Source organism: Rhinatrema bivittatum, chromosome 7, assembly GCF_901001135.1.
Source record: "Rhinatrema bivittatum chromosome 7, aRhiBiv1.1, whole genome shotgun sequence".
In the NCBI taxonomy this organism is placed as follows: domain Eukaryota; kingdom Metazoa; phylum Chordata; class Amphibia; order Gymnophiona; family Rhinatrematidae; genus Rhinatrema; species Rhinatrema bivittatum.
The window spans coordinates 295,047,208-295,072,412 of NC_042621.1; the positions used below are offsets into that span (position 1 = coordinate 295,047,208).

The 25,205-nt window shown below is 46.5% G+C and overlaps 1 protein-coding gene across 3 annotated transcripts in view; it reads right to left on the reverse strand.

Annotated features, from left to right (window-relative positions):
- Positions 1 to 25,205, reverse strand: part of DCLRE1A (DNA cross-link repair 1A) — a 60,084-nt gene that overhangs the window by 25,742 nt on the left and 9,137 nt on the right. For all 3 annotated transcript variants that reach the window (XM_029610449.1, XM_029610451.1, XM_029610450.1), the window contains 4 exons: positions 23,393 to 24,979; positions 19,329 to 19,462; positions 5,732 to 5,850; positions 4,849 to 4,992 (listed from right to left, as the gene is read on the reverse strand). In XM_029610449.1, coding sequence (XP_029466309.1) covers positions 4,849 to 4,992; positions 5,732 to 5,850; positions 19,329 to 19,462; positions 23,393 to 24,979 — 1,984 coding nt within the window. The remainder of the gene's footprint in view (positions 1 to 4,848; positions 4,993 to 5,731; positions 5,851 to 19,328; positions 19,463 to 23,392; positions 24,980 to 25,205) is intronic.

A 25,205-nucleotide genomic window follows, 5' to 3' on the forward strand; every position in this document is an offset into this window, starting at 1 on the left:
TGCCGCTCCGTGCAGGTCACCCCCATGCCTTCTGTTAAGGGCAGTAACTACCGCTCCATGCAGGTTACCCCCATGCCCTCTGTTAAGGGTAGTAACTGCCGCTCCGTGCAGGTCACCCCCATGCCTTCTGTTAAGGGCAGTAACTACCGCTCCGTGCAGGTTACCCCCATGCCCTCTGTTAAGGGTGGTAACTGCTGCTCCGTGCAGGTCACCCCCATGCCTTCTGTTAAGGGCAGTAACTACCGCTCCGTGCAGGTTACCCCCATGCCCTCTGTTAAGGGTGGTAACTGCTGCTCCGTGCAGGTCACCCCCATGCCTTCTGTTAAGGGCAGTAACTACCGCTCCGTGCAGGTTACCCCCATGCCCTCTGTTAAGAGTGGTAACTGCTGCTCCGTGCAGGTCACCCCCATGCCTTCTGTTAAGGGCGGTACCTGCCGCTCCGTGCAGGTTACCCCCACGCCTTCTGTTAAGTGCAGTAACTACCGCTCCATGCAGGTCCACTTTGAGTGTTCCTATTTCTTCCCATATATTCTCTTCTGTAAATGGAGTTCCATCTACCCCGCTGCCATCCATGCTCTTGTCAACCAGCATTGGTCCTACTCCAGGGTCTTCTTTAGTGAACACTGAACTGAAATATTTATTTTATATTTCTACTTTTTCTTCATCTTTCTCCACACATTACTCCTTCTCTCCCTTCAGTTTTACGATGCCATTTCTGGAATGCAGTGACCCACACCTCTATAATAACAATGCCTCGGTCTGCGTCCGCCATTAGGGCTTGCAGATCTGTAATCTTATTGCCTAGAATGTGAGGGTGGAAGGAGAACCAGCAGCTAACATCAGTACCATCTGTCAGTGGTTCTCCCTCTCCCCATAAGAATAAATGAATGGATGCCAGTTTACCAGTAAACTGTCCTTAAACTGGCATCTGCCTTACCTGGCTGGAGCGAGGGCTACCTGTTTAAAGGACACAGGGCTTAGAATCAGAAAAACCGAACATGCCAAGAGGATAAGATTTTAAGATCTAATGACTCATTTTCTATTATAAAACGCGAACCAATGCACAATCAAAACAATTTATCATTCAAGTCTTTGATCATAAGACCACTAATGAAACTTTCCACGACAAAGCTGTACACAACAAAACGGCATCCTCTATCACTGCAGCTTTACAAGACTTGGGCTGAAAACAAGCGAGTGTTACTTGCAAAGAAAACTAGTAAAAAAAATAAAAAATAAAACAAAACATAGAAGATGCTGACAATAAAAGGATCATTTTCGGTCACCCAAGCTGCCCATTTGTGCTCTCTCAGTCTCACGCGGTGCGCGGTCTTCTCTCTCCCTCTGCCACTAAAGGTCTCTCTGTGCCTGTCCTGTGTAGTCTTGAATCCTTCTACTGTTTTGGCTTCAATAACCTATTCTGGAAGTCTGTTCCAAGGGCCCGCCGGCCTCTCGGCAAAACCGAGGTTTCTCTGGAGCTTCCCTACCATCAGCTTGGGCTGAAACTGCAGGGCGTGTCCCTTCTTATTGCAGAGCCTCATGCTCTCGAGCTTTTAATTCTACGGAAAACGCTTCCTTTTGGTACTTCACTGAAGCCTGCTTGATGATTGGAAAGGCGAGATAGGATACAAATATTCACAGATCGAGGAAACGTTTCCCGGAGACTGCAAGGCACCAGAAAGGGGCTCATCGAAGTTCCAAAACTGTGCGGGTCCTTTGTGTTTTCGCAGCTTTGGAAATAAGGAATGTGAAGAAGCCTAACCGGAAAAAAATCGGAGACTTCAAGCTTCCCCCTTCAGACGGAGGGAAGAGGGATGGTGAGGGACGAAACGATGCTTTCCTTCATGTTTAACGTCGGCATCGGCTGACTACCTAGGCCGGAGAGGCAGAAAGCGCATCGCGGGGAAATGACAGGTTTCTGGGCTTGGTCATGAACGGATCCATCTTTGGTCCTCCTCACGCCAGTCACGTTCGGGAGAGAGAAGCTCCCCTTCGAGTTCCACACGAAATCTCCTCCCGACGCTCTGCCCGCAGGAGGTTACGGAGGTTGCCTGGGGCAGGGGCACCACCGGTTGTGATCGGCCACATCCTGAGAACTTCCAAGAGCGTTTTCCTTCTCCGAGGTGAGAAAGCTTTACGAAACCTCCTGCCGGGGGGCTCTTGATATTTCCTTCAGCTGGCACCGGAGGATTTACAGCTCCTGCATTCCAAATATTAAAAAGGTCGGGGGGAGGGGGGGAGCACAGTTTAATTCTGATTTGAGCGAAATACAAACCATCCTGGGGGGTAATTTTTTCAAAAACATACGAGGCTCTGCAATCGGCAGGGAAGCGCCCTGCAGTTTCCCTTTGAAAACTCAGGGGCCTGGCTGGACCTGCGGGCAGTGCGGGCTGTAAAGCCCCCCAGGGATTTCAGAATAAACTCCTCCCTGCCCCCCAGCACCCTCCTCTCGCTCCCGCCCCTTTGCAGCGTGGATAAAGAAGCGCCTGCTCTTACCTCTACCCACGGAGGGAGAGAACAATGTTCAGAGATTTTCTCCGGGTCCTGGTAAAATGGCTTGAAAGTTGCCTTCCTTCAGCACCCCACTTCCAGCTTTAGGCCATGTCTAATCCGCGAGGGCCACATTTTACATTTTCTTTAAATATGGAAGCAGCTCAGCTACAGATCTCTCTGGTTTCAAAGCGCCCAGCAGGACAGAGAAGACAGAATGAACCTCTGGCGTTTGCTCATGCAGCCATCAGATGGCCCCCGGTCCCTGCTTAGGCAGTCAACATCCCTGTCAGGCGACCATCTTGTTCAGCCCCGCCCAGCCTGCAGGGCTGGCATTGCTTGCCTCAGTCTATTTAGTGCACTTAGCTGAGTATTAGTGGTGGTCTTCTGAGTTAGTCCCAGAGCAGTGAGGATGCAGCTTTTATACCCCCGGTGAGGCCTCCCTGCCTCATCAGGAAATTTAGGCTGGAGGAGACTTCTCACTGTGCACTTCCTGCCAGAGGTTCTCCCTCAGATTTTTCGCAGTGAGAGAGATTTTCCCCGGATTCCCTTTTGGGACTCCCATAAAGGGGCTGAAGACTTGGGAGCCTCACTCTACTCCCTAGATGAGGCAAGCACCAGAGACAGGAACCAACAGTGTGAGATTTCTGATGGCCAAGATGTCTCCTGATTTTTCAGAAAGGATGGCGGCTTAAACCTCGCACCCTTTCCAGAAGGTTCCCCCGGACACAAAAGACCTGGGAGCCCCAATCTACTCCCCAGATGGGGCAAGCCCAGTGACAGAATAATCACCGAGAGATTTTTGTAGCAAGCAAGTATTTGGATATTGTTTTGTGGGGAAGTTTCTTCACCCAACCCTCCCCCATGATGGCTCCAGGGCTGGGATAGCCTGGTTCCCGATTCCTAAGACCTTTCCTGAACAAGAGGTCACCGACACCAAGACTAAGGATCAAGATCTTCGGAGATCTCCCCAGGATCTCCACCCTATGGGATCAGGACAGGCTGCGTGATGTGAATAATCTGGGTCAGGTTGGACTTTTCGTGTTCGAGGGGACCCCTCCAATTGGATTCCCGTTTGGCTCCCTGGGAAAGCTTTGTGCCCTCTAAGATCACCATGGGAAGCTTTACCCAGATACCCGGGATAAAGGACACCTCCCCAGAAGAGAAAATTCCCTCTCTACATCAGTCAGCTTTATGGGTAAATGGACTTCAATTAAAATGTCAAAGAAATCAGTAAACTTTTTATTTAACACCCAGAGCCTTGTCCTGCCTGGTTTGTCCCCGCTTCTCACCCCTTGGGATGCAGGAAAGGGAAACAACCCTGCCTAGGCCATAAGCGAGAGCTTCCCCCTTCAAAAAGGAGCCACCCTTGGGACAGAGAGTAAAGTTAGGGGAGAAGCGTGAGCCGGAGCAGCCCCGAAGGAATCAATCACTTTGTGTGCCCTTGGGACTTAAATCTCCCCATAACAGCTGGCATTTCCATCCTGTCTGGAGGACGACGTCAATGATTACAGCTGGCCACTCACCACTGCTCAATGGCTGCCTTTACTTCATCACCGTTACTGCGACGGATGAGAGAAATCCCACAACACATTTAACGGGAAAATTCAGCCAAAACAGAGCCTCTGCCTGTACAGCTCCAGGGCTCAGGAACAAGAAAAAATACTCTCTTCTATTTTTCCGCGTGGCGTTTGCCACATCCAGAAAGATCTCACTTTGCAAATTTAGAAGTAAAGCCGCTCTGATTCTCAGACCCAAGGGACTGAAAAGGAGACGGAAGCACGTCTTGCAATTGAGATTCACCTTTTTTTTTTTCCTCTTATGAGAAGGAAAGCGATAAGCTCTAGAAACTGGGTCGCAATGAGATTTCTGGAACTTTCAAATTTCAGTTCTGTGCCTTTCTGAATAGGGTTACAGCAGCAGCAAGTTTAGGAACGTTAATCAGACGTTCATTTCGATGTCTTACCACATTTTCCAGCAGTGCTGTTTTATTAAAGCGATATGCACTATCTTTCACCATTGCCTGCGTCAAGACTGGCTTCAGTGCCATCCGAACACTGTTTACAAGTCGCTGTCTCCACTTCGCGCTTCCCAGAGCTCAATAAAGATTCTTGAAGTTGAATAGATAAAGGCGTTACCTGTCTAGATAAGGCTGCAGTCACCTCCCACATCCCTTCCCGAGTTATAACCTTAGGCTTAACCAGAGCCATCCTTGACAAGTCTCAAGGGGACTGGCCTTGAACCAGCTTGGGAGTCGGGGTCATTGCACTGCCAGATTCAGGAAGGAAGGTTCTGGAAGGAACACTCATTTCTGGCACAATCACTGTACAGAAATAAAATGTAAAAGCAAAACCTTACGTTGTGTCCAAGTACAGCGTGTGGATTTTTCGACCAATTAGAGCCGGATAGCGCTCCATGGAGGGGTGTGCTCTGAAATCCCCCGTGTGTAGCACAACTGTTCCATTGGAAAGGCAAAAAAGGAACAACACAGCACCAGGACAACTGAGAAAGAAAAAAAAATGACAATGAGAAAGCTGAATAACCCAGGAACTGTCAGCAAATCAGGATCAATGGACCCACCCGGTCTATCCAGGTGTGTCTCCCACCTATGCCACCACAACCCTACCCAACGGCTGCTCTTCTCCCTCCCTCAGCCTTCTCTCTCCTTCCGTCCCAAGCGGGCTTGAACTCTGTCCCTGGTCAATGCCACCTCTGCTGGGGGCTCCTCCAGGCAAGGAACAGTTCTTAGCTTCAGTTTCTACTGAAGCTGATTGTATTAATATAAAATCCATTCAGAACAGAAATCCATTTCAATATTTCTAGAAAACTACTGTAAACAGTGAGTGAGAGCTGGGAAGACACAGAGCAAGGCCAGATGGAAGTAAACGATAAAACATTCATGCAGATCTTTGGAGGTTTTTCCTACAAGGAAGAATTTGCGGTGGGAGGCTGGAAGGCCTCAACCTTCTAAGCTGGAAGCTCCAGTGGGATCAGAGTCAGCAAAGACTTACATTTATAAACTAAGAAATAATAGAACAGTTTGGCCTTCATGGGTCCATCTTATGCATCACTCTATAGTCCTTTTCGTACCAAAAGGTAAAAGGGTCGTTTTGCTTTAAGATCTTCTGAGCAATGCTATCCACAGCTGGCAGAGAATTTAAAAGCTGGATAAACTACTACTTTTAACAGTTATGTACCACCCCCCCCCCCCCCGCCCCGATGTAGCACCAAAACTACTTACTGATTGGCTTCAAGTAGCACGACTTTCACTCCATTCACCATGCACTCGCTCTCCATGGGAAGAGCGTTTATGTACTGCTCCTGCACGTGCAGCTTGCTCCTCACTAAATTACCAGTTACCTGCAAGACAGAGCAGATTTCGTCCTACAAGGGCCCCAACACGCATTTATACACTTTAGAAAGATATGCATACAGCCAGGTGGCCAACAAATGCAGCGAGGAGCGAGCAATGGAAGAAGGAACACTTCTATTTATTTATTTAAAAACATTTATTTCCCGCCCATTCTACGTTCAGAGCAGGGTAGAAATAAACATACACAGACAGATGAAAGGAGGGACCAGGACATTACATAATTCTTCAGAAGGGAGGGGAGAAAACAAACAACACCTAGGGAGTAATTGGGCCAGAGGTGAGGAGATTGGAAGACTATGTAGCAGCCCCTGAGAGGGGACATGTTGGGGGTAGTCCATTGTCATTTAGGTTGGGGAACGCTTTCTTGAAGAGGAAAGTTTTTAGGACTTTTTTTTTAAAGAACGTTCTCTCTCGGAGACATCATGCTCCCTTAGGTAGGCTGCTCCATAGGAGAGGTCCTGCGGAGAAGAAGGCGCGTTCTCTGGTTTCCTCAAGGTGAGTGAGCTTTGGAGGTGGAGCATCTAGTAGCATTCGGTTAGATGATCTGAGTGGTCGGGAGGGGGCATGGATTTTTATTGTTGAGGAGACCCATGGGGAGTTTAAGTTGTGGACTGAGGAGTGAATGATCATAGCAAGCTTATACTGTATTCGGTAGGAGATAGGGAGCCAGTGAAGAGATCTGAGAACAGGAGAGGTGTGAACGCGCGTGGGAGTGCTGGTAAGGAGTCTTGCTGCTGAGTTTTGCATGATCTATAGTGGATGGGTAGCGTATAAAGGTAGACCTGTCAGAAGAGAGTTGCAGTAGTCTATCCCGGAGAATAGTAGAGAGTGAAGGACTGACCTGAAGTCTGAATGTTCTAGGAGGGGCTTAAGGTGACAGAGTAAGCGTAGTTAATAGGAGGAGGAGCTGGTAATAGTTCTTATGTGGTTGCACACGGCGAGAGAGGGGTTGGTAGTGACTCCTAAATTTCGTACACTTTGGGAGATGGAATGGGAATCAAAAGAGATATGGTTGGGAGCGTCAATGACTGGATGGCGTGATAACACAATGATTTCCCTTTTAGATAAGTTGAGCGCTAATTTATTGCTCTGCAGTCATTGTTGGATGGTTGTAAGACAGTTGGTGAGAACCCATGTTTCCTTGAGAGGAAAAAAGAATTGAATATCGTCAGCATAAATTTTATAGTGAACTCAAGATTTGGTATAATGGAGTTAGGTAAAGGTTAAATAGTGCAGCAGAGAGAGCAGAACCTTGGGGCACTCCAGAGCTCAGAGGTGTCAAGGAGGAAGTAAGAGAGTCGATTTGGACTTGTTGGGTCCTGTTGTTAAGGTATGAAGAGAACCAGGCCAGCACCGAACCACTTAACCCAAAGGAGCGCAGTCATGACAGTAGGATGGAGTAATTGACCGTGTCGAATACAGCGGAAATATTAAGTAGACATAGGAGGAACAAGGAGCCAAAGTCAAAATCTCATCTCACTGTATCAAAGCTGGATAGCAGCAGCAATTCGGTGCTGTGGTGCTTCCTGAATGTGAACTGATATTAGTTGAGGATATTATTAATTTATTTATTTAAGTCTTTTCTATACCGTCGTTTAGTAGTTTCCGTCACAACGGTTTACAATAGGCACAAACAGATAATGATGCTGAAACGTTACTTTACACAAGTGCCATATCGGTCCGGTACATAGTTTTTATAATAAGGTAAATGTAGTGTGATAAGATACTGTACAGTGGGGGTTTTTTTTTTCGGAATTAAAAGCAATGTTAATTTTATCAGTGTCACTTTGCCTTATAGTGATGGATGATCAGACAAAGTAATATAAAAATAAATAAAATACAGCTACACGCGTCTTACTTTTGTTCATATCTCGCACTTCACCGGCTTCACTATTCACCTACTCTCTTTGATAGGCCTTCTTAAATAACCAGGTTTTTAGGTTTTTTCGAAAGGATTTGTTTTCGCTTTGTAACCTTAATTCTAATATCAATGAAGTTGCAGAGTTGGTATTAAACAGAGGGTAATGTCAAGAGCAGGATTTGAACTCGTGATCTCGTATTGCTAGCAGATCATTGACAAAATTCATCAAGCCTTTTGGATTCCTTTGTACAACTTCTAAATGATCTTTTCTGGGTTAAGCGGTTAAAATATGAATATATGAACATAAGAAATGCCATGCTGAGACAGACCAAAGGCTCATCTAGCTAGCATCATTTATTTTTTCTGCTATGGCTTTATCTTCCCTGAGTACTCCTTTTTTTCCCCCATTTATAGTTTATTCCAACAATAGTAGCATACAGTACATATAACCAAATATCAAACAGATAAAAAACAGACTGACCATATACACATAGATAATACATCCCTTCACATATATAAAAGTATCTAACATGTACCCTATCCCCAAACATTATATACACAAATATAGAAGTGCCCCCTCCCCCTCTTATTAACTTCCCCATCGAGAAATCTCTGGCAAGTACACGAACACCTCACAAGGTCCTAGAACCGGACCTCGTAGTGCCCGCCGAGAGTTTATTAATGAAAGGTAATTGCCTATTGCAATAAACAATACCTGCGAGGATTCCAAACCCCCAACACGTTGTTGAGTAGACTCCATGATCAAATGCAATGCAACGCTAATGACTAAATATACTTAGGTGAGAATCACAGGGTAGGCACAACAGATCTCTCCTGGATAACTCCCCATGGTGACGCAGCCATTCAATATAAAATCCCCCAATTTTTTCAAATTTGGTTGAAGAACCCACCCGCTTTGCTGTTATGGTAATTTCTCCATAGCAAACCCTTTGTGCAACCTATTCTTTATAGACAATAAACTAGGAATCTCAGGCAGACGCCACTGATAGGCAATTTCTCCTTTAGCAGCCAACAAAACTTGTGTAAAAAAAAATCTATACTCTAAATCGGTTTGGGACTGGGTTGGTAAACCTAGCAGAAATAATTTTGGGTTCCGTGTCACCGAACTCCCTGTAATATCCATATCCTCCCACCACATATGAAAAAACGTTCCCATCTCCCCACAGCCCTCTTGTGTAGTTGGGAACATTCTGTGGAGCTTGACAGGAGTTAAATACCATGGAAGAATAATTTTATACCCTGTCTCCAGCAAGGCAGCAGATATTGAGCATTTATTTCCTCACACTCAGGAATTATTAATCCCACTCCTCATCTGCCAAAGGAGCACGTAGATCCCTCTCCCAAGCCCGTAAATGAGCGGGTTTACTCTGCAGAGTAGCATGCAGTAACCCAGACATTTTAGAAATGGGCTTGCATATCTTGTCAGCATGCTCACAGAAACCCTCAAAAAGCCTTTCCCCTTTATTAAGATCTCGAGGGATCCGTTTTTGGTTTATAAAATGCAGTAGCTGAACTAACGCAAACCCGTCCCTAAGTTTCAAGGAATATTTTCTCCTGAAGAATGGAGGAGGGCAAAACCATGTCTACCCCTATCGAGTCACCCCTAAGGCTGCCCATCGAGAGCTGCAAAATTTGTTTATTCGTGGGGGAAATTCTTTCAGATAAAGAAGTAAAGTGATAAAACTCCCTGTCTCCCACTAAAGCTCACCTCCATTTTTTTCATAACTGCAAAGTTGTGCGAGAATAAATAGAGAGATCATGCACCTGGGACACCCTCATTTCTAATGTGTAATTCTCAGCCCAGTGACCTTCAATCGCCACCCAAGGTTTTATACTCCAAGCCCTATGCCAATCTATAAATGCCCTCAGCTGGGAGGCCACAAAAAACCATGTCAAATTAGGGACACCCTGTCCCCTCTCTCAGTTTAGATTGACAGAGCAGTCTTGGACACCCTCGGATACTTCCCCCTCCAAATAAAGTTAAAGATCCTTTTCTACCTTGCCTTCAACAAGGAATCATTATCGTGAGGGTTTGAAAAAAGTAGCAAAATCTCAGCAATATATTCATTTTTACTGAGGTGATCCTACCCAACCAAGACAATCCTAGGTGGTCCCATTTATCCAAGTCACTGAAAATATTCTTAACCAACCGGATCATAATTGAGATGAAATAACCGATCTCCCTCCTGGCCCAATGTGAACCCCCAGGCACTTAACCCATTCTTTAGCTATCTTAAATGGGAACACAGAACTCAAGGTTTGCAAAAACTGGCGCGGCAGAAATATTCCAAATTTCCAATTTATCCTCATTCACCTTGAATTCTGCAAACTTCCCAAGGCCCCGCAGTTCCTTCAACACCCAGTCTAAGGACTCTTGCTCATGACTCCAGTGTGAACAAAATATCATCTGCAAAGAGAGTCATCTTATAATTTACCCCACCCCCCCATACCTATACCTCTAACGTGCCCTTCCCTGCATATGCGTTCCGCAAGAAGTTCTAATGAGAGCGAAATAGCGGGCATCCCTGGCGAGTGCCATGCCTTACTGCAAAATTTTTAGCATTTCCCCCATTAATCTTAATGTAGGCCTGTGGCTCAGAGTACAGTTTCTAAATCCAAGAAAAATTTGGTCCCCAGCTGAAACTTCTCCAAAACCCAAAATAAATAAAACCAGTTAACCCGGTCAAAAGCCTTTTCGGCATTGACAGTCAATAATATTGCAGGTATCTCCTGTCGCCTTGCCCACCAAATCAAATTAAGAACCCAGCAGACATTGCCAGACACCAAACGTCCAGGAACAAACCCAGACTGATCATCGTGAATCAATCCAGGAGCAATTAAGCTCAGCCTGTTAACTAGTACTTTGGCTGGTATCTTCAAATCTATATTTATAAGAGATATAGGGCAATAAGATCCACAAAGCGTCGCATCTCTGCCCAACTTTGCCAAAATAGTAATGCCTGCTACATTCTCATTAATCAGGAGTCCCCCAGCCACACAAAGAATTAAAAATCTCAACCAATGGTCCTAACAGGACTGAGCGAAAAGTTTTGTAAAACTTGGCTGTGAAGCCATCTAGACCTGGAGATTTATTTACCTTTAGTTCAGAGATAAGATGCAATATTTCCTCAGGTCTGATATCATCATTTAGTAGTCCCTTGCATTCTTCCGGAAGCACTGGCAAAGAGATATCCTTAAGATATTCATCCAGCTCAACCTCTTCCACCTCTCCCTCAGAGTAAAGTTCTATTGTAGAGATTTAGGAAACACTGACCAATCCTCTCAGTATCATAAATAAATGTCCCATCCCTCTCTTTAAGTTTAGTAATATAATCTGAATTGCCCTCTCTTAAGCACCTGGCTAATAATCTGCTAAATGTGTTCCCAAACTCAAAAAACATCTGTTTAGATAAATCCAGCTGATGGGTCATCCTGTCTAGGTCCAAATCCCTCAGTGCCTGCCTGGTTTGTTCCAATCTACTCCCTACTTCAGGGTCTAAGGTGTGTTTATACACCAGTTCCCATTTAGCAATGTGTTGTAATAATTCCAATTGGGTTTTTCCCCTATCACGTTTAACATAAGTGGCCCTAGAAATTAATTTACCCCAAAAGACAGCCTTCATACAAGCCCAAAGAGTAACTGGAGTGCAATCTCAAGACTCAATTTCTAAAACAATATTCCAGAATCTCTGATTCCAACTGATTTTTGTATTGATCATCATCTAATAAACTATCATTCAGTTTCCAGAATTTCCTGCTCTCCCCAGATTGAGAAAAAACCCAGAGATAATCAGACAGGTGCATGATCTGACCATGTTATAGTACCTATATATCCTCATCCATAGACCTATCCACCAATGTGTTGTCAATTTAAAAATAATCCAGTCTATGATAGATGACCTTTGGAGAAAAAAGTATAATTACAAGTTGGGTTTTTAAGACACCAAATATCTATTATTCCCCTATCCAACATTAAATATTTAAGAGCTCTCCGGAGGAACAAGAACCTGTAGACTCCCGTTTAGAGTTATCCAAGAATGCATATCAAGTAAGATTAAAGTCCCCTCCAATAATTAAATGACCATCTGCCAAATCAGACATTAGCTGCTAAATTTTATGAAAGAAAGCGCCCTGCCCAGTATTGGGAGCATACACATTTACCATAGTGAATAAAATGTTATTAAGAATCAGTTTTAATACAATGAGTCTTCCCTCAACATCCTTTAAAGTAGCCCAAATATCAACCACCACGTGCTTAGAAAATAGGATTCCCATCCCACAATACTTATGTCGCACTGAGGCCGAAGCCAGAAATTGAGGGAATTGCTAAGATTTAAGCAACTCCTCATTACACCTTCTGAGATGCGTTTCCTGACAAAAAAAGACTACAGACGTCTTCAAATGATCAAATTCCTGAAAAAATAAATGTCACTTGCCTGGTGAATTTAGCCCTTTAGTATTAACGTGAAATCAATTTTAAAGTACCCATGTTAACATATCACTCGTCACCTCCATTACCCCCTTATAACCCCTGATAAGCCTAGTCATCATATCCAACCAAACTGACCCCTAAGCCTTGGAAAATGGTATTGCCTGCCAATACTCGCATAAACCTTCCATTCCCACCCCACCCTCCATCCCACCCTAAAACACATCACCACCTCCTGCAGTGGCCAATCTCCTCCATAAAGAACGACGCCATTAAAAAGCCATGTCATCCCAACTCTCTCCCGATCAACAAATCAACAGAAATATCAAAACATGATATGCTGAAATCTTCCTTCCCCCTAATGAACTGAAACATGCCCTCTTCACTATGCACATAAAAAGTTCAACAAATGGCAAACAATTATATCAAAGGCAAAGATGCCCCACAGCTAAACCTTAGTACAATCATGTTAGGCCATCTTGTGATTAAATCAACCACACAGATAGAGAGACCACACATTAGCAATGTGTATATTTATTTAGCATATTTACAAGCTTACCTAGCCAAACAATCTAAAAATCTAAACTAGCACACGCACACAATTCATAGATACCAGTTAAAACAACAAGAAATATTGCACAATTTTTTATGAATTAAGACAAAATTGTTCATATACAAAATTTCAATCTGAATAGCACAGATAATCATTTAAATATAATGATTTCTCCTCGAAACCATTTATAAAAGTAAGTGATTCACAAGCAATTTCTTTGAAATGGCAATATATAAATTACAATTATTCGTGGATATTACTTTCTTCAATTTGAACTGAACGATGTCAACTTCTTTTAATCTCGGGTCCAACAAAAGATATCTTTATTTCGCCCCCGATAAACAGGGCTTCCTCAGGGACTAAGTATTATCAGATCTTTTTCATTTTCATATTCATCCACTCATGTAGAAACAAAGTAACTAGAAGTTACCGGTTAGATTTTAATCCGCCACTTTTATGAATCAGGCAAAAACGTTTTCTAAGCGCGCCAATCAGAGATGCACACATTTGTGTTGAAGTTGGGTCACGCGCGTTTAAACCACTTGCAAAAGAACAAATTTAACTTCATTCCGTCGAAAACTGGAATTGAAACTGCTTTCTTACAGTGCCGCACCTGAGCGCCAAAACACTGGCTCACATACTCAAATTAGAAGAATTTCTGTGTCACCGGAAATGACGTAGTATTCCGTCGTTCACCAAACCAGACAATGTTTCTACTTCCTCTCAACTGACTTGAGTGCAGTCATCACAGTAATGGTCCCTGGCCAGCAGCCTGCAAAACGTACACTAGGTTTTGCCATTGTGTGAGGACTATAGCTCCCTCCCCTCTCCCCCAGGGACTGCAAGCACTGTCTCTGCAGTATCCCCAGTCCGGACTGACCCAGAACTCCTGAGCCAACGACTGAATCCGGGTCCCTCTGCATGGAACGAGCCAGCCCTGCCTATGTGCTTTTCAAAAATTTGTAAACCAAAGAGACTCCTAGTGGGCCTCCATTACCACCGAAAAATCATTCATGGGCATCTAAATTACAGGAAGTTGTTCACTGCTGCAGAACTGTGGAAAACATTAAGGAGTGTTAATGTGAAGAACTTTGTAATGAGATAGAAATTAATGAAACAAAGATCATCTTTAATATAGCTAGTGTAATTGCTAGTGTAATTGCCATTTTTCTTAGCTTGCTTATAAAAAGAAACAAGTCATGAGATCAGAGATATTAATGAGCATTTACTCATGAGGCTAACTGTGCAGATATCAGGGAAAACAGGACATCAGCAACTTAACCACACTTAGTGTTGATGATATCATTAGCACAGACAGTTGAGACTTCAACAAATGACAAGAACATATGGGAGTAGCCCAGAAGAAACTGGAACATAGGATAAGAAAATTAGCATAAAAGACCAAAGTCAAGACAGACTGGTTGAGATCAGAGAAAGAATAGCTCAGAAGTAAAGCTTGTTGGATATTAAAATAACTGATGACCTGCCTCTGACCTCCAGCACTGTTTCCAATTTTCCAAGATATAAAGAAGACTCAGACTGGAAACTGTGAGGGGAAGTATCTTTGGATATATTCTTAATGCAAAATCTAATCTTGTATGCTTTCATTGCTTATTCTCAGAATTATAAGTAAAACTTCTATACTTATAAATAAGTGTATTGTGTATTCTGTGACATAATAACCACTATTCAGCCTACCCACCACAAGTACCTGAAAAAATGTTAGAACAAGTGGAAGCAGGACGTGAAATCAGTTCACAGAACAAAGGGCTGAGCGAAAGAAAACCCAGCCAACACAGCAAGTTGCACAATTCTCCAACCATGCATTTTTTGGCCCTGGCTCTCGTCTCTACATCTTGTGGTAGGGGAAAAAAATATATTCTGTAGGAAAAAGATGTGCAAAGTGCAAACGAAAATCAAAACACACCTCTAACTTTAGATCCCATAAGAGGGGGAATTGGCAGGGGAGGTGCGAGGCTACCTACCAACTACAAAATTAAAAAAAAAAATCACCAAAGCCCGCACTCAGTCTTAGCCATCCAGAATGAACGCACCACCACGGCAGGCGGACAGTGCCCTAACGAGCTTGGGCACAAAATCGTGCTTTTGTCAAGGGGTTTTACCAAATCGTTTTTATACAAAACTAATCAATGAATCTGATTAGTCCCCTGTGGTCACAAATCATTCATTCCTGTCTAGAAAAGGGAGAATCTACTCTCTCTAAATAACAAATCCTTTTGCCCGTTTCTACCTCTATTTTTACTAAACCCGCAAAAGAAACTCCATCATTCCACCTTCTGTCCAGGGATTAAAACAAAAGGTTTCACTGGCTTTAGGGATTTTCTTTCTGTTGCCTACAAGATGTTCTCGCATTCACATTTTCACTTTCCAAATTGTACAACCAAGATATGTAAGAACACACTTACAAAGCATTGAGTCGATCCCAGAATGAGTTCCACAATGAACAGAAACAACGGAGCGATGCTCTTTCATCCCGAGTGCCCTTCCTAGGCCTTCTCGTGCATCGGCAAGCACCGCGAGCAAGCTCCTGCATGAAAACCGGAGACGCGGTTCCTCAAAACGTGACTAGAATTAGGTTTTTAAGAGCAAGTGAAGATAGTTGCAATTTTTTTTATTTCTTTGCCTATAAACTGCTATTAATCAACAGGGAATAGCCACTGCTGTTACCAGATTCAGTAGCATGGGATCTATTTAATGTTTGGGTACTTGCCAGGTTCTTGTGACCTGGAGTGGCCTCTGTTGGAAACAGGATGCTGGGCTTGATGGACTCTTGGTCTGACCCAACATGGCATATTTTATGGCCATACCAGCACAACTCCTCATGAAGAGGAGCATGTAATCATCTGTATAAAATGCTTAGTATTTATCCATCCTGATTCCCGAGTAAGGTATCCTTGCACAGCTACCACAAAAGAGTTCCAAGTTATTCCTACTTCACAGTAAATGTTTTGGCTGGAGAGCATGGTTGCTCCTGCTTCACACCCTCCGGGTCTGACCCTGAACAATAAGGCTGTGTTGTCAGAGTAGCCCTGGTCCGGCCTAAAGGACATTGTAGCGCCAGCTACTACAATGCTTGGTCATGGTGCTGACTAACAATTATTGTGGGAACTGCTGAGAGAGAGTACAAGTCATCATCCTAACCAAACTTGATTACTGCAATGCCATCCTCCTAAGTTTACCAAAAAGGCACGCTTCAACCCCTACAAATCCTTCAAAACGCCGCAGCCCGTATTCTTACCAATGTACACCAGAATGAACATTTATTTATTTATTTATTTATTTTTAATTTTTATATACCGATGTTCCTGTAAAGAATACATATCGCACCGGTTTACAAGGAACTGAACAGACGCCTCCAGGGCGGAAATACATTAAAACAGTCGCCTCAAGGCAGAATACATTAACACAAGTTAATGTATTCTGCCTTGAGAACATATCACCCCTGTTCTCAAGCATTTGCACTGGTTACCCATCTCCACACGGATACAAAATAAAACACTCACTCTCATCCATAAATCCCTCTACAACAATGACATGTCATGGTTTGAGGAACACCTCCACGAGACCCTCCAGAAAACAACCTGCAGCCACACTCCACACCCTGTCCCACAAAACAACAAGACTAAAGTCCACCGCCAACCGAGCTCTTTCCATCGCTGGCCCATCTTTATGGAATAACATGCCTCACACGTTAAGACAAGAATCATGTTATAAAAAATGTAAACAAAACCTCAAAACTTGGCTCTTCAAGCAAGCCTTCACATAGCTCTGTCCTCCCACCCCCCCCCTCGTCTCACCGCCCAAAATTGCTCTTTAAGACTGATTTACAACACCTTACCATTTGCCAGCTGTTATTACTATTTGTATACAGTTATTGTAGCTTTTATTTGACTTACCCCAGATACCTTATCTCCCACTCGCTATTGCTTACCTGCCCCTGTTATTCCTCTTACCTTCCCTCATGTCAATTGTATGGTTAAACACTTAGTTCCATGTAAAGCCTGTTGCTGAATTTCTGCTGTTCCCTGTAAACCGATCAGATGTTCCAAACGATGAGCGGTATATAAAAACCACTAATCTACTAGATAAGGGAGCCCTGACCGACGTGCCGCAAATGCGCAGTAGAGAGCAGCTCTACCGCGCATGCGCGGGTGAGCACGTCGGCCAGAGCGGAGCGTGCCCGAAAAAAAAAATGGCGCTTGCTCCTTAGGAGCAGGAGCGGCGGCAGCAGCAATGAGCAGGAGCGGCAGCGGTGGCGGCCAGGAGCAGTAGACGCGGCGGCGACGAGCGCGAGGGAGGGAGGGACACCCCCCTGTCTGCCGGTTGTGGATGAGCTGAAAGGGGAAGGGATTGAGAGAGGGGGAGTGAGTGAGGTGAGGGGGGAGGGAGGAGAGAGTGAGCTGAGGGGAGGAGGGGAGGAGAGAGTGAGCTGAGGGGAGGAGGGGAGGAGAGAGTGAGCGAGCTGAGGGGAGGGGGGGAGGAGAGAGTGAGCGAGCTGAGGGGAGGGGGGGGGAGGAAAGAGTGAGCTGAGGGGAGGGAAGGGGGGAGGAAATGGACCGAAAAAAAAGTTTTAAATGTAGCCCGTTGTTACGGGCTTAACGGCTAGTAAATAAATAAAAGGATGTGGGCAGCGGGAGAGGGGAGAAGGTGAAGAGCGGGGTCAGCGGTCAATAAACAGAGGAAGAGTATGCATGGTTCAGCAAGGGAAGGAGAGAGCTCGAAGCACCTGGTGATGGCTGATGGGGAGGGAAGCGTGGGCAGCAGCTGGCGGGCAGAAGAGAAGAAGGTGTGAAGGAGCCAGAGGCAGCCAACCGACAGGACCGGCGTGTGCACCCTGAGAAATGCAGGGGATGGGGTGGCGGCAGTGGTGGGTGGGAGAGAGCGTGACTGCCCAGCAGTCAGCAGGACTTGTGCAATGACCCAGATGGGGTGCAAGCTGTAGCCTGAAAAGTATAAATAATGCACAAGAAAGCACAACACGTTTTCATAGGAAAGGCATTGCTAAACTGGGGAGGTTCCACAGAAAGAAGGGTGGATGAACGGGACGCAGTCCCAATGCAGATAAAACTCAGCTCCAGAGATACACACCGAGCGAAGAAGTAAAGCCAAAGTCAGACGTCATCTGGGATTTATATCATTACAAGTGCACGTAACGTGGGCCCATTAGATTTTTTTTTATTATGTTGGTTATAATATTCCGCTAATTTCATTGGGCATAACTCTAAGAGGATTACAATAAAGCAAAAATCATTAAACATAAAAGCAACACATCCAAACTATTTAAACACAATAAAATAGCCAACACAATGTATTACCAAACACAATGAAAGCCTGGGCCTTACCGTCTCTCTCTCTCTCTGCCTTCAACGGCAATGTTTCATTGCAGGAAAACTGGGACCCTGATCCCAGCCTGCTAAGATTCCCGTACTCTGCAGGAGGAAAACGGCCACCAGAACGCGCCTGACTGGCAGCCAAGACTGAATGCAGGAAAGTGGAGCGGGATGCAGAAGGGGTGCAAAACTCCAAGAGAGCTGATTGGGAGGAGGGATGATCCTATCGCATGAGCAACAGAGCAAGCAGAATCCCGGGGTGCACAGGCGGGAGGCGAGAATACCCTTCCCCAGCTGGTTGGCCATACCTCTGAATGGCTAGAAACAGAGCAGGGGCAGTCTGGAGAAAGGCCACCAAACAGTGCCCTACGAGATAAGAATCAATCCTACGGGAGAGGAGAGAGAGGGGGGCATGTGACTGAAGCATTCAAATACCTCAAAGATATCAGCAAGGCATAAGTAAACCTTCTCCAGGGGACAGAATATTCTAGAACAAAATGGCATGAACGGAAGCTCCAAAGAGGGAAGACACAGGAATAACATCAGAAAATATTACATCATAGGGAGTGGTGAAAGTGGAAGAGACAAGAACAAGAGCAAAGCGTCAGGACCCCCTGGCTGGGACAGGAGCCCTGTTCTCCATTATGAAGGCCGAGTCTTGGTGGTTGCACATCGTGTTTCATGCAAGCAGGCTCTCACAGAGGAACACAGCAGGTCAGAAAGCAAGAAGAGTCCAAGCAAGGCAACACCAAACCTTTGCTAGCAAGGCAAATAAAGCACAAAGTCCAGACAGGTAAGCAGGCGTTTACAAGGGCAAGGCAAGGTCAGGATGAGGTAGGCCTCAGATGAACCAGCCAGGATCCCAGCTCAGGGTAGGGCAGGGAAGAGAAACCCCGAGAGGCAGGGCAAGGGTCGGCTCCTCCTGGACCAGCAAATGCAGGAACAATCAGAGAACAGAGCAAAGGAGCCCAGACACCAGAGAGCTGGCCGAAAGGACCTCTAGACGGCGAAAGGAAGCTTGAGGTCAGCCAAGACGTACAGCATGCACTGGGAAGCAGTTTGTGCAACCGGATGGGCCCTGTGGCCCTCATCTGCCGTCATGCGCCAGGCTCTGGCTTCGCATGTCTGTCCCCCGTAGAAAGGCTTCAGGAGCAGAGATCTGGCCAGCTCAAAGTGCCGCTCACGATTTGGAAAGGGCACCTCTGCCTGCTTCCTACGTTTCGTTACCCTTCTGCTCCCTCCTCACTCACCTTACTGCAATAGATGGGGAAAGTGAATTTCTTCGTCAGGCCGCCATAATGATCGGAATGAAAGTGCGTGAGGAAATAGGCCGTGCAGCCTTCGATTTCTCCATACTGGAAGGCGTCGACGGCGAAGCCGGTTCCTGCAAGACAGAGAAAGCAGAGTCAAGAGCTGGACAGAGCCCCAGGTACTTTCATCAGCGTCTGTGCGATCAGGGAGGCAAACACACGAGGACGAATTCTGCAGGCTTTCATAAGAGACTGAAAAACAACAAAATCAAATACAATACAATGGTAGAGAATTCCTTTTGCAGCTCAGCTAGTGGGCGTTTCTGTCCTTAGCGAGCAGCACAAACGGACGGACGGACTGTGTACGGATTCCTTATTGCCAGCATCGTCTCTGTATCTTATTCTGCTAGAACCAGGGCAATCTCAGGTCTTTAAGGTTCTGCAGAAGGCCCTGCCTCTCGCTCCTTATCCAGATCCTGCCAAAACCCCACGGCACAGACTTACTGGAATCACAACAAAATCCACCCATTTCAGAAAGCGAGGATCTGATTTTGCAGGAAGTCCGAACGCCCAGGGCTAACCCCCAGTTTCCCAGGAGGACCAGAACGTGGCGGTGCTTTTCTGACAGCACGCGTTGCTCGGTGCAGACGCGATGGCCCTGCCGGATGGAGAAGCCCCTCCTCGGCGCTGCCTGCGTCCTGACTGATATCTGTCCATCCTTCTGCACTGGGTCTGTAACGAACGAGCGAGTCAGTCAGAAAAGGCTTCAACGAGAAACGTTACTCGCTGGGAAGTCACCTCCGAATGCTTTCTTCTGTCTCAGCCCGGGTCTTACCAAGAACTGACAAGCGTTTCCAGTCCTGATGCTTTGTCGTCACCTAACTGCACGGGCCAAATTCTCCAATCAAACGTTAAGGGGGGGGGGGGGGGGGGAAAAAAAAAGCAGGAGATGTCATGCCATGAAATTTCAGTTTAATAAGACGCAAAGAGAGGAGAGCAAAGAGAATCTTAAGCAGAGGGGGAAACACGCAAAATACGCACAAGTCGCCCTCAAAAGGAAGGAAAAGCCTACAGAACTGCACGGCACATTTTAGGACCCCCGGGTGTGCGCCTGTGGAGGGGGATGGGGGGGGGGGTATATGCGTGCGTGGCGGTGTTTCTTCCACCTCCTCTCCCTCTCTTCGGCAGCTCTGCCAGGCTGTTCTGGTGGCCGCCTTCGGTAGCCGGCAGGGCAAGCTCCAGCGGGCCGCTCTGGTGTTGCTCCTCAGTGAACCAGTACGCCTCCACCACGTAGGCGTTCGGTCAGCGTGCCGGTGCCGCCGGTCCCTGTCAACGACAGCAACGTCACAGACAGAGGGAGACTAACGAACTGAAGACGTTTTATTTCATAAAATGCTCTCAAAATAGAAGAAAAAGCAGAAAGAAATATTGTACAGAACATTTTCTTGGCTCCTAAAAATTCTGGGCTGACATCCAAGTTGTGTAAATATTTTTCCATCTCTGTATAAAATTAATGCAAGAGTGACTGGCACCTCTAGATCAAACTTTCATGAATTGATTACACCCAGGAATTTATATAACAGGAAGTCCAGGAAAGGCCCGGTACTGCTGTATACAAAGCGTATATAAGGCAAGCATTTTGAAATCTGAACCCCTATAGATGTGCGTTTCCTTTCCTAGTCTTCTGACTTCAACTGGGAGATCAGCTAGTGGACCTTTAGTTGATGAGCGGGCGTCTCTCAAAGCTGGGGATCCAGGTTCAAATTTCACCTCTACCGGTCACCAAAGGGAAAACAGACTCTGGTTTTGTCCTGACTTTTCCTAGTCAGAGCTCTCGCATATTTCCACTGACAAACCTGGTGCAATGTTTGCTGCAGAAAAATTCTACAAACTTGAATTTTTAAAAAAATAATAATTAAAAAAAACCAAAAAAAACCAACTTCAACCACTTCATTCACTTCTAGGCTAATTTCCAGAAAAAAAAAAACTAACCCTGCCCTTGATAGGACTCAGGACAGAGGCCCTCGTCTCTACCGCTATCATCCAGTGCCCTCTTGGATAGGAAGGCCGGCACCAGCTTTCCCTGGACTCAGCTGGCCTTTCTGCTTCTTTCTCTGGTTTTCCTCCCCAGACCGTCCTTATCTTGGTATTTTAGCAAAAGGAGAGCTGTGGCTACAACAGTTTTACAATCTACACAATACCCCGCAGGCCACATTTAAAGCAGATCCCCGAAAATCAATGTATTTAATTCTGATAAATACAGACATGAACAGGGGAGAAAAACCCCCCCATAACTTATGAAGGAATCTGGAGCACTTCTCGTACAATATACAGAAATTAAACAGATCCATATTCAATCAACAGGCCCTGGGGCTCCTCCTTTTCAGAGCGCACGGTGCCACAGCAGTAACCACCTGACAACGGGCACTCTGTCCGGGAAAGCTCACTCTAAGGTGCCACTCGACGCCTGCCACACCAGACCAGCACAGCCAGCCCTCGGAAGATTGGAGAATAATCTGTACGTCACACAATGCTCTTGAGATATAGGTAGAGTGTCAGAAGACAACGTCCCATGCCCGTTGATAATCTTTAAAGATTTCTGCATAAACCTGCCAGAGGCACCGAAACTGAACAGGGGGTGCCTCCTCACTAATCCAAGACTTCGCTGCACCAGCTGTTTGAGCAAAGTGCAGAAATCCCTTAGAGAGATCCTCTGCCCAGTCCAGGAAACCCGAAAGCTAATGCTTCCCAGTAAACGAGAGAAGAAACATCGCTACGCGATCGATCGTCGTCGGCGCTAAATCCCAAGCTCCGGAGATACACACCTTTCGCGCATGGCAAAACGTCCCCTTCTCCAAGCTACGTCGCAACAACGACCTTCCCCCTTTCAGATCAAGGTAATTTTCGAAACTCCTGAAAACGGGGTTTCAGGATTTCCAGAACGAATATGCATGAGATCTATTTGCATATAATGGAGGCAATGCAGGCATAGTCATTGTGGCAATCCTGAAAACCTGCGTGGCTTGTGGCCCGAGGTCATCGCTCCCCTCACACCGACTGGTCCACTAGCAAGCAAGTTATTGTGCACACCAGGGATTGGCAGCTCCCGTCCTGGAGCGCCACCACCGGGTCTGGCTTTCAGGAGGTCCACAATGAATTAAGCACCAAGGAAGGCAGAAAATGTCTGGACGTATCTCTCAAATCTGACCAAGTTGGAAGTGCTGCTGCTGCTTTGGATCAGGGGTTCTTACCCAGCCAGCCAGGTCTTCAGGATATCCACACTGAATATGCATGAGGTAGATTTGCATAAAATGAACACAGCGCATGCATATCTCTCTCATGCATATTCCGTGTGGATATCCTGAAGGCTGGGTGGAGACCTTACCATACACCTCCTTGTCTGTAGGGAGAGGGCTGAGCCGGCCCTGGTTTGATGCCTGCTGAATGCAAGAACCTGTGGATCTGCTTTTTTCAGAAACTGGAACTAGAAATCCATGCACGGAAGACCAGGCCAGGCTCAGCTTCTTCCGACGGGCAGTGAGCGCAATGGTAGCTCTAAAGCTGGGGTTTACTGTAAGCCTTAGGTTCCTCCGTGGCAGTCGTTACACATTTTCTTATTTGAGGTGTGAGAAGGCCTGGACCCATACGGATCTTGATTTTAATAGCTTCCAGCCATTTCTGGAAACGGTTTGTCATCCAGTGCCCACCTAGCTTATACCCATCTCATCATCACGGACCCTGCCTTCTTAGGCCAGTCACCCCCCCTCCCCCCCCCCCCCCAGCCATCAGACACAGTTAGGATTCACAAACCTGTCCCCCGGGGGCCCTACAGCCGCTCGGGGTTTCAGGATATCCTCGTGGAATATGCATGAGCTACGTTTGCCTGTACGGAGTCTCCGAGATATGCAAATCCTTCTCATGCATATTCATTGCGGGTGTCCTGAAACCCCGACCTGCTGTGGGGTCCCCAGGACAGGTTTGGGAAGCCCCTGCTCTACTACACTAGATGTTCAATGTTCATGCCCACCTTGGTAAGAAATGAGCCCCCGGGCCTTTAACCTCACCTGGTATTTTCTTATAGAAGGGGCACTGCTTCCTCGCTCTCCCCTCTGCGGTAGAGGGCTCCCCGGGTCTCCTCCTCCATCCTCGCTGCCCACCCTTCGGGGCTTCTGCAGAGACTGCACCCGTATTCCAGGCTCCTGAAACTACTGCTTCAGTCCCCGCCACTGATCCCTCGGCTTTTCTCCTCGTCTGCCTGGGCCTCTTCCCGCTAGGGGCAGCCACCGGGCTCGTGCTTTGCTTCACCTGGGCCAGATGTTTCTCTTCTCTCTCTTCCTTCGCTTTGGGTTTCAGGCCAAAGAAAACGCCGATGTCCATTTGCTTCAGGCCCTTGGAGGAACTGCCTTTGACCCCAGGAGGGGACGCTGAGCTTTTCAAAGGCCCATTCTGGCAACGGGCTGAGGTCACCTGAGACAAACGAGGGTTTGCTTGCTGTGCAGAAACAGACAGTGAGTTATTAAAGCCCGAGACACAGTGAAACCCTTTCCCACTCAGATTGTTACTACACACGTCGTCTTTAAGCTTCTGTTCCTCCAGAACAAGACCTTGGCTGGAATGGAAAACCACTGCTTTCTCCTCTGCTTTCACAGACTGCACCGTCCTGCCACGGACCAAGGGTGGAGACAACCAAGCAAAAGCAGGAACGTCTTCCGAATTTGACCGATTCGTGCCAGAAACAGGGGAACTGAACTCTGGCCAATCAGATTCCTCTTTAATCGCCTCATGGTCCAGCGAGGAAGGCGGATTTCCCGTTAACACCTCAGGGCGCAGCCGTGGCAGAATGGCAGCACATTCTGCGCTGCTCGACAGACCGGGCGCCTGTCCGGTCAACCCGTCCGAACTGCCAAGATCACAGCCTTCTTCACCCTGATCAGCCGGCGGGGTGAAACCGCCCCCTCCGGGACCGTGGCAGCCATATCCCCTCGCCTCTGGGATCTCGCTCACTTTATTTAAGGGAATAAAGCAGGCCGCTTCCGTTTCGCTCTGCTCGTCCTCGGTCTTTCCCGTGGAAAACAGCCTCTTTCGTGAACGTTTCAGTCTCCTGTCCTCCTCGATGTCGTCCTCCTCACTAAACAGTGGCGAGTAGGAGATGTCCACGTTGCTGGGGTCGCTGTCCAGTGTCAGGGGTGGCTGATGGAACTGCTCTGTAGCTTTTGGGCTGCCAGCATCTCCGCCCACTTGGCTGTCCCAAGATTGTGAGAAACCGAAACGTTCTTTGGGGTTTTCCGACGGCGTGAATTGCAGAGTCCTTTGGGTCAGGCCTTTGCCTTTCCGTTGAGTGCTTGCTGAATCCACGTTAGGGCAGGTTCCTGCAGGTTCGCCTTTTTGTGAACTGGAAGTCATTGGCAGGTGAAGCTGCCGACACAGAACGTTTCTGTCCTCCGTCTGTTTCGGACTCCCTGATGTTTCTTCTTTGATGGCAGCGAAGCAGCTTGACTGAGCAGCATCTGGACTGAAGGTCTTGCTATCAGGACTACACATCTGAGACCCAGCATCGTCATCCCCTGATCTGTGCCTGGCAAGCAAGAAATGAGCATACCGCTTGTAGTGTGACGGGATGGTGGAACTGCACTGGAGACCATCAGGACACTCTGAAAAACACAAACAACATTGGTAGAAAGAGCAATAATGAGCTATATTAACAAAGCACCTTCCCAAACTACAAAAATATACATGCGGCCATGTCTGCAGTGGTTAGCGCTATTCACTTTTCATAGATGTAGCTTACAAACAGACACAGGAAGTTAAAGGGACTTGCCCAAGGGTAGTCCAGAGAGTCAGAAGCAGAAATGGGTTTAGAACTAATTAACAGGATTG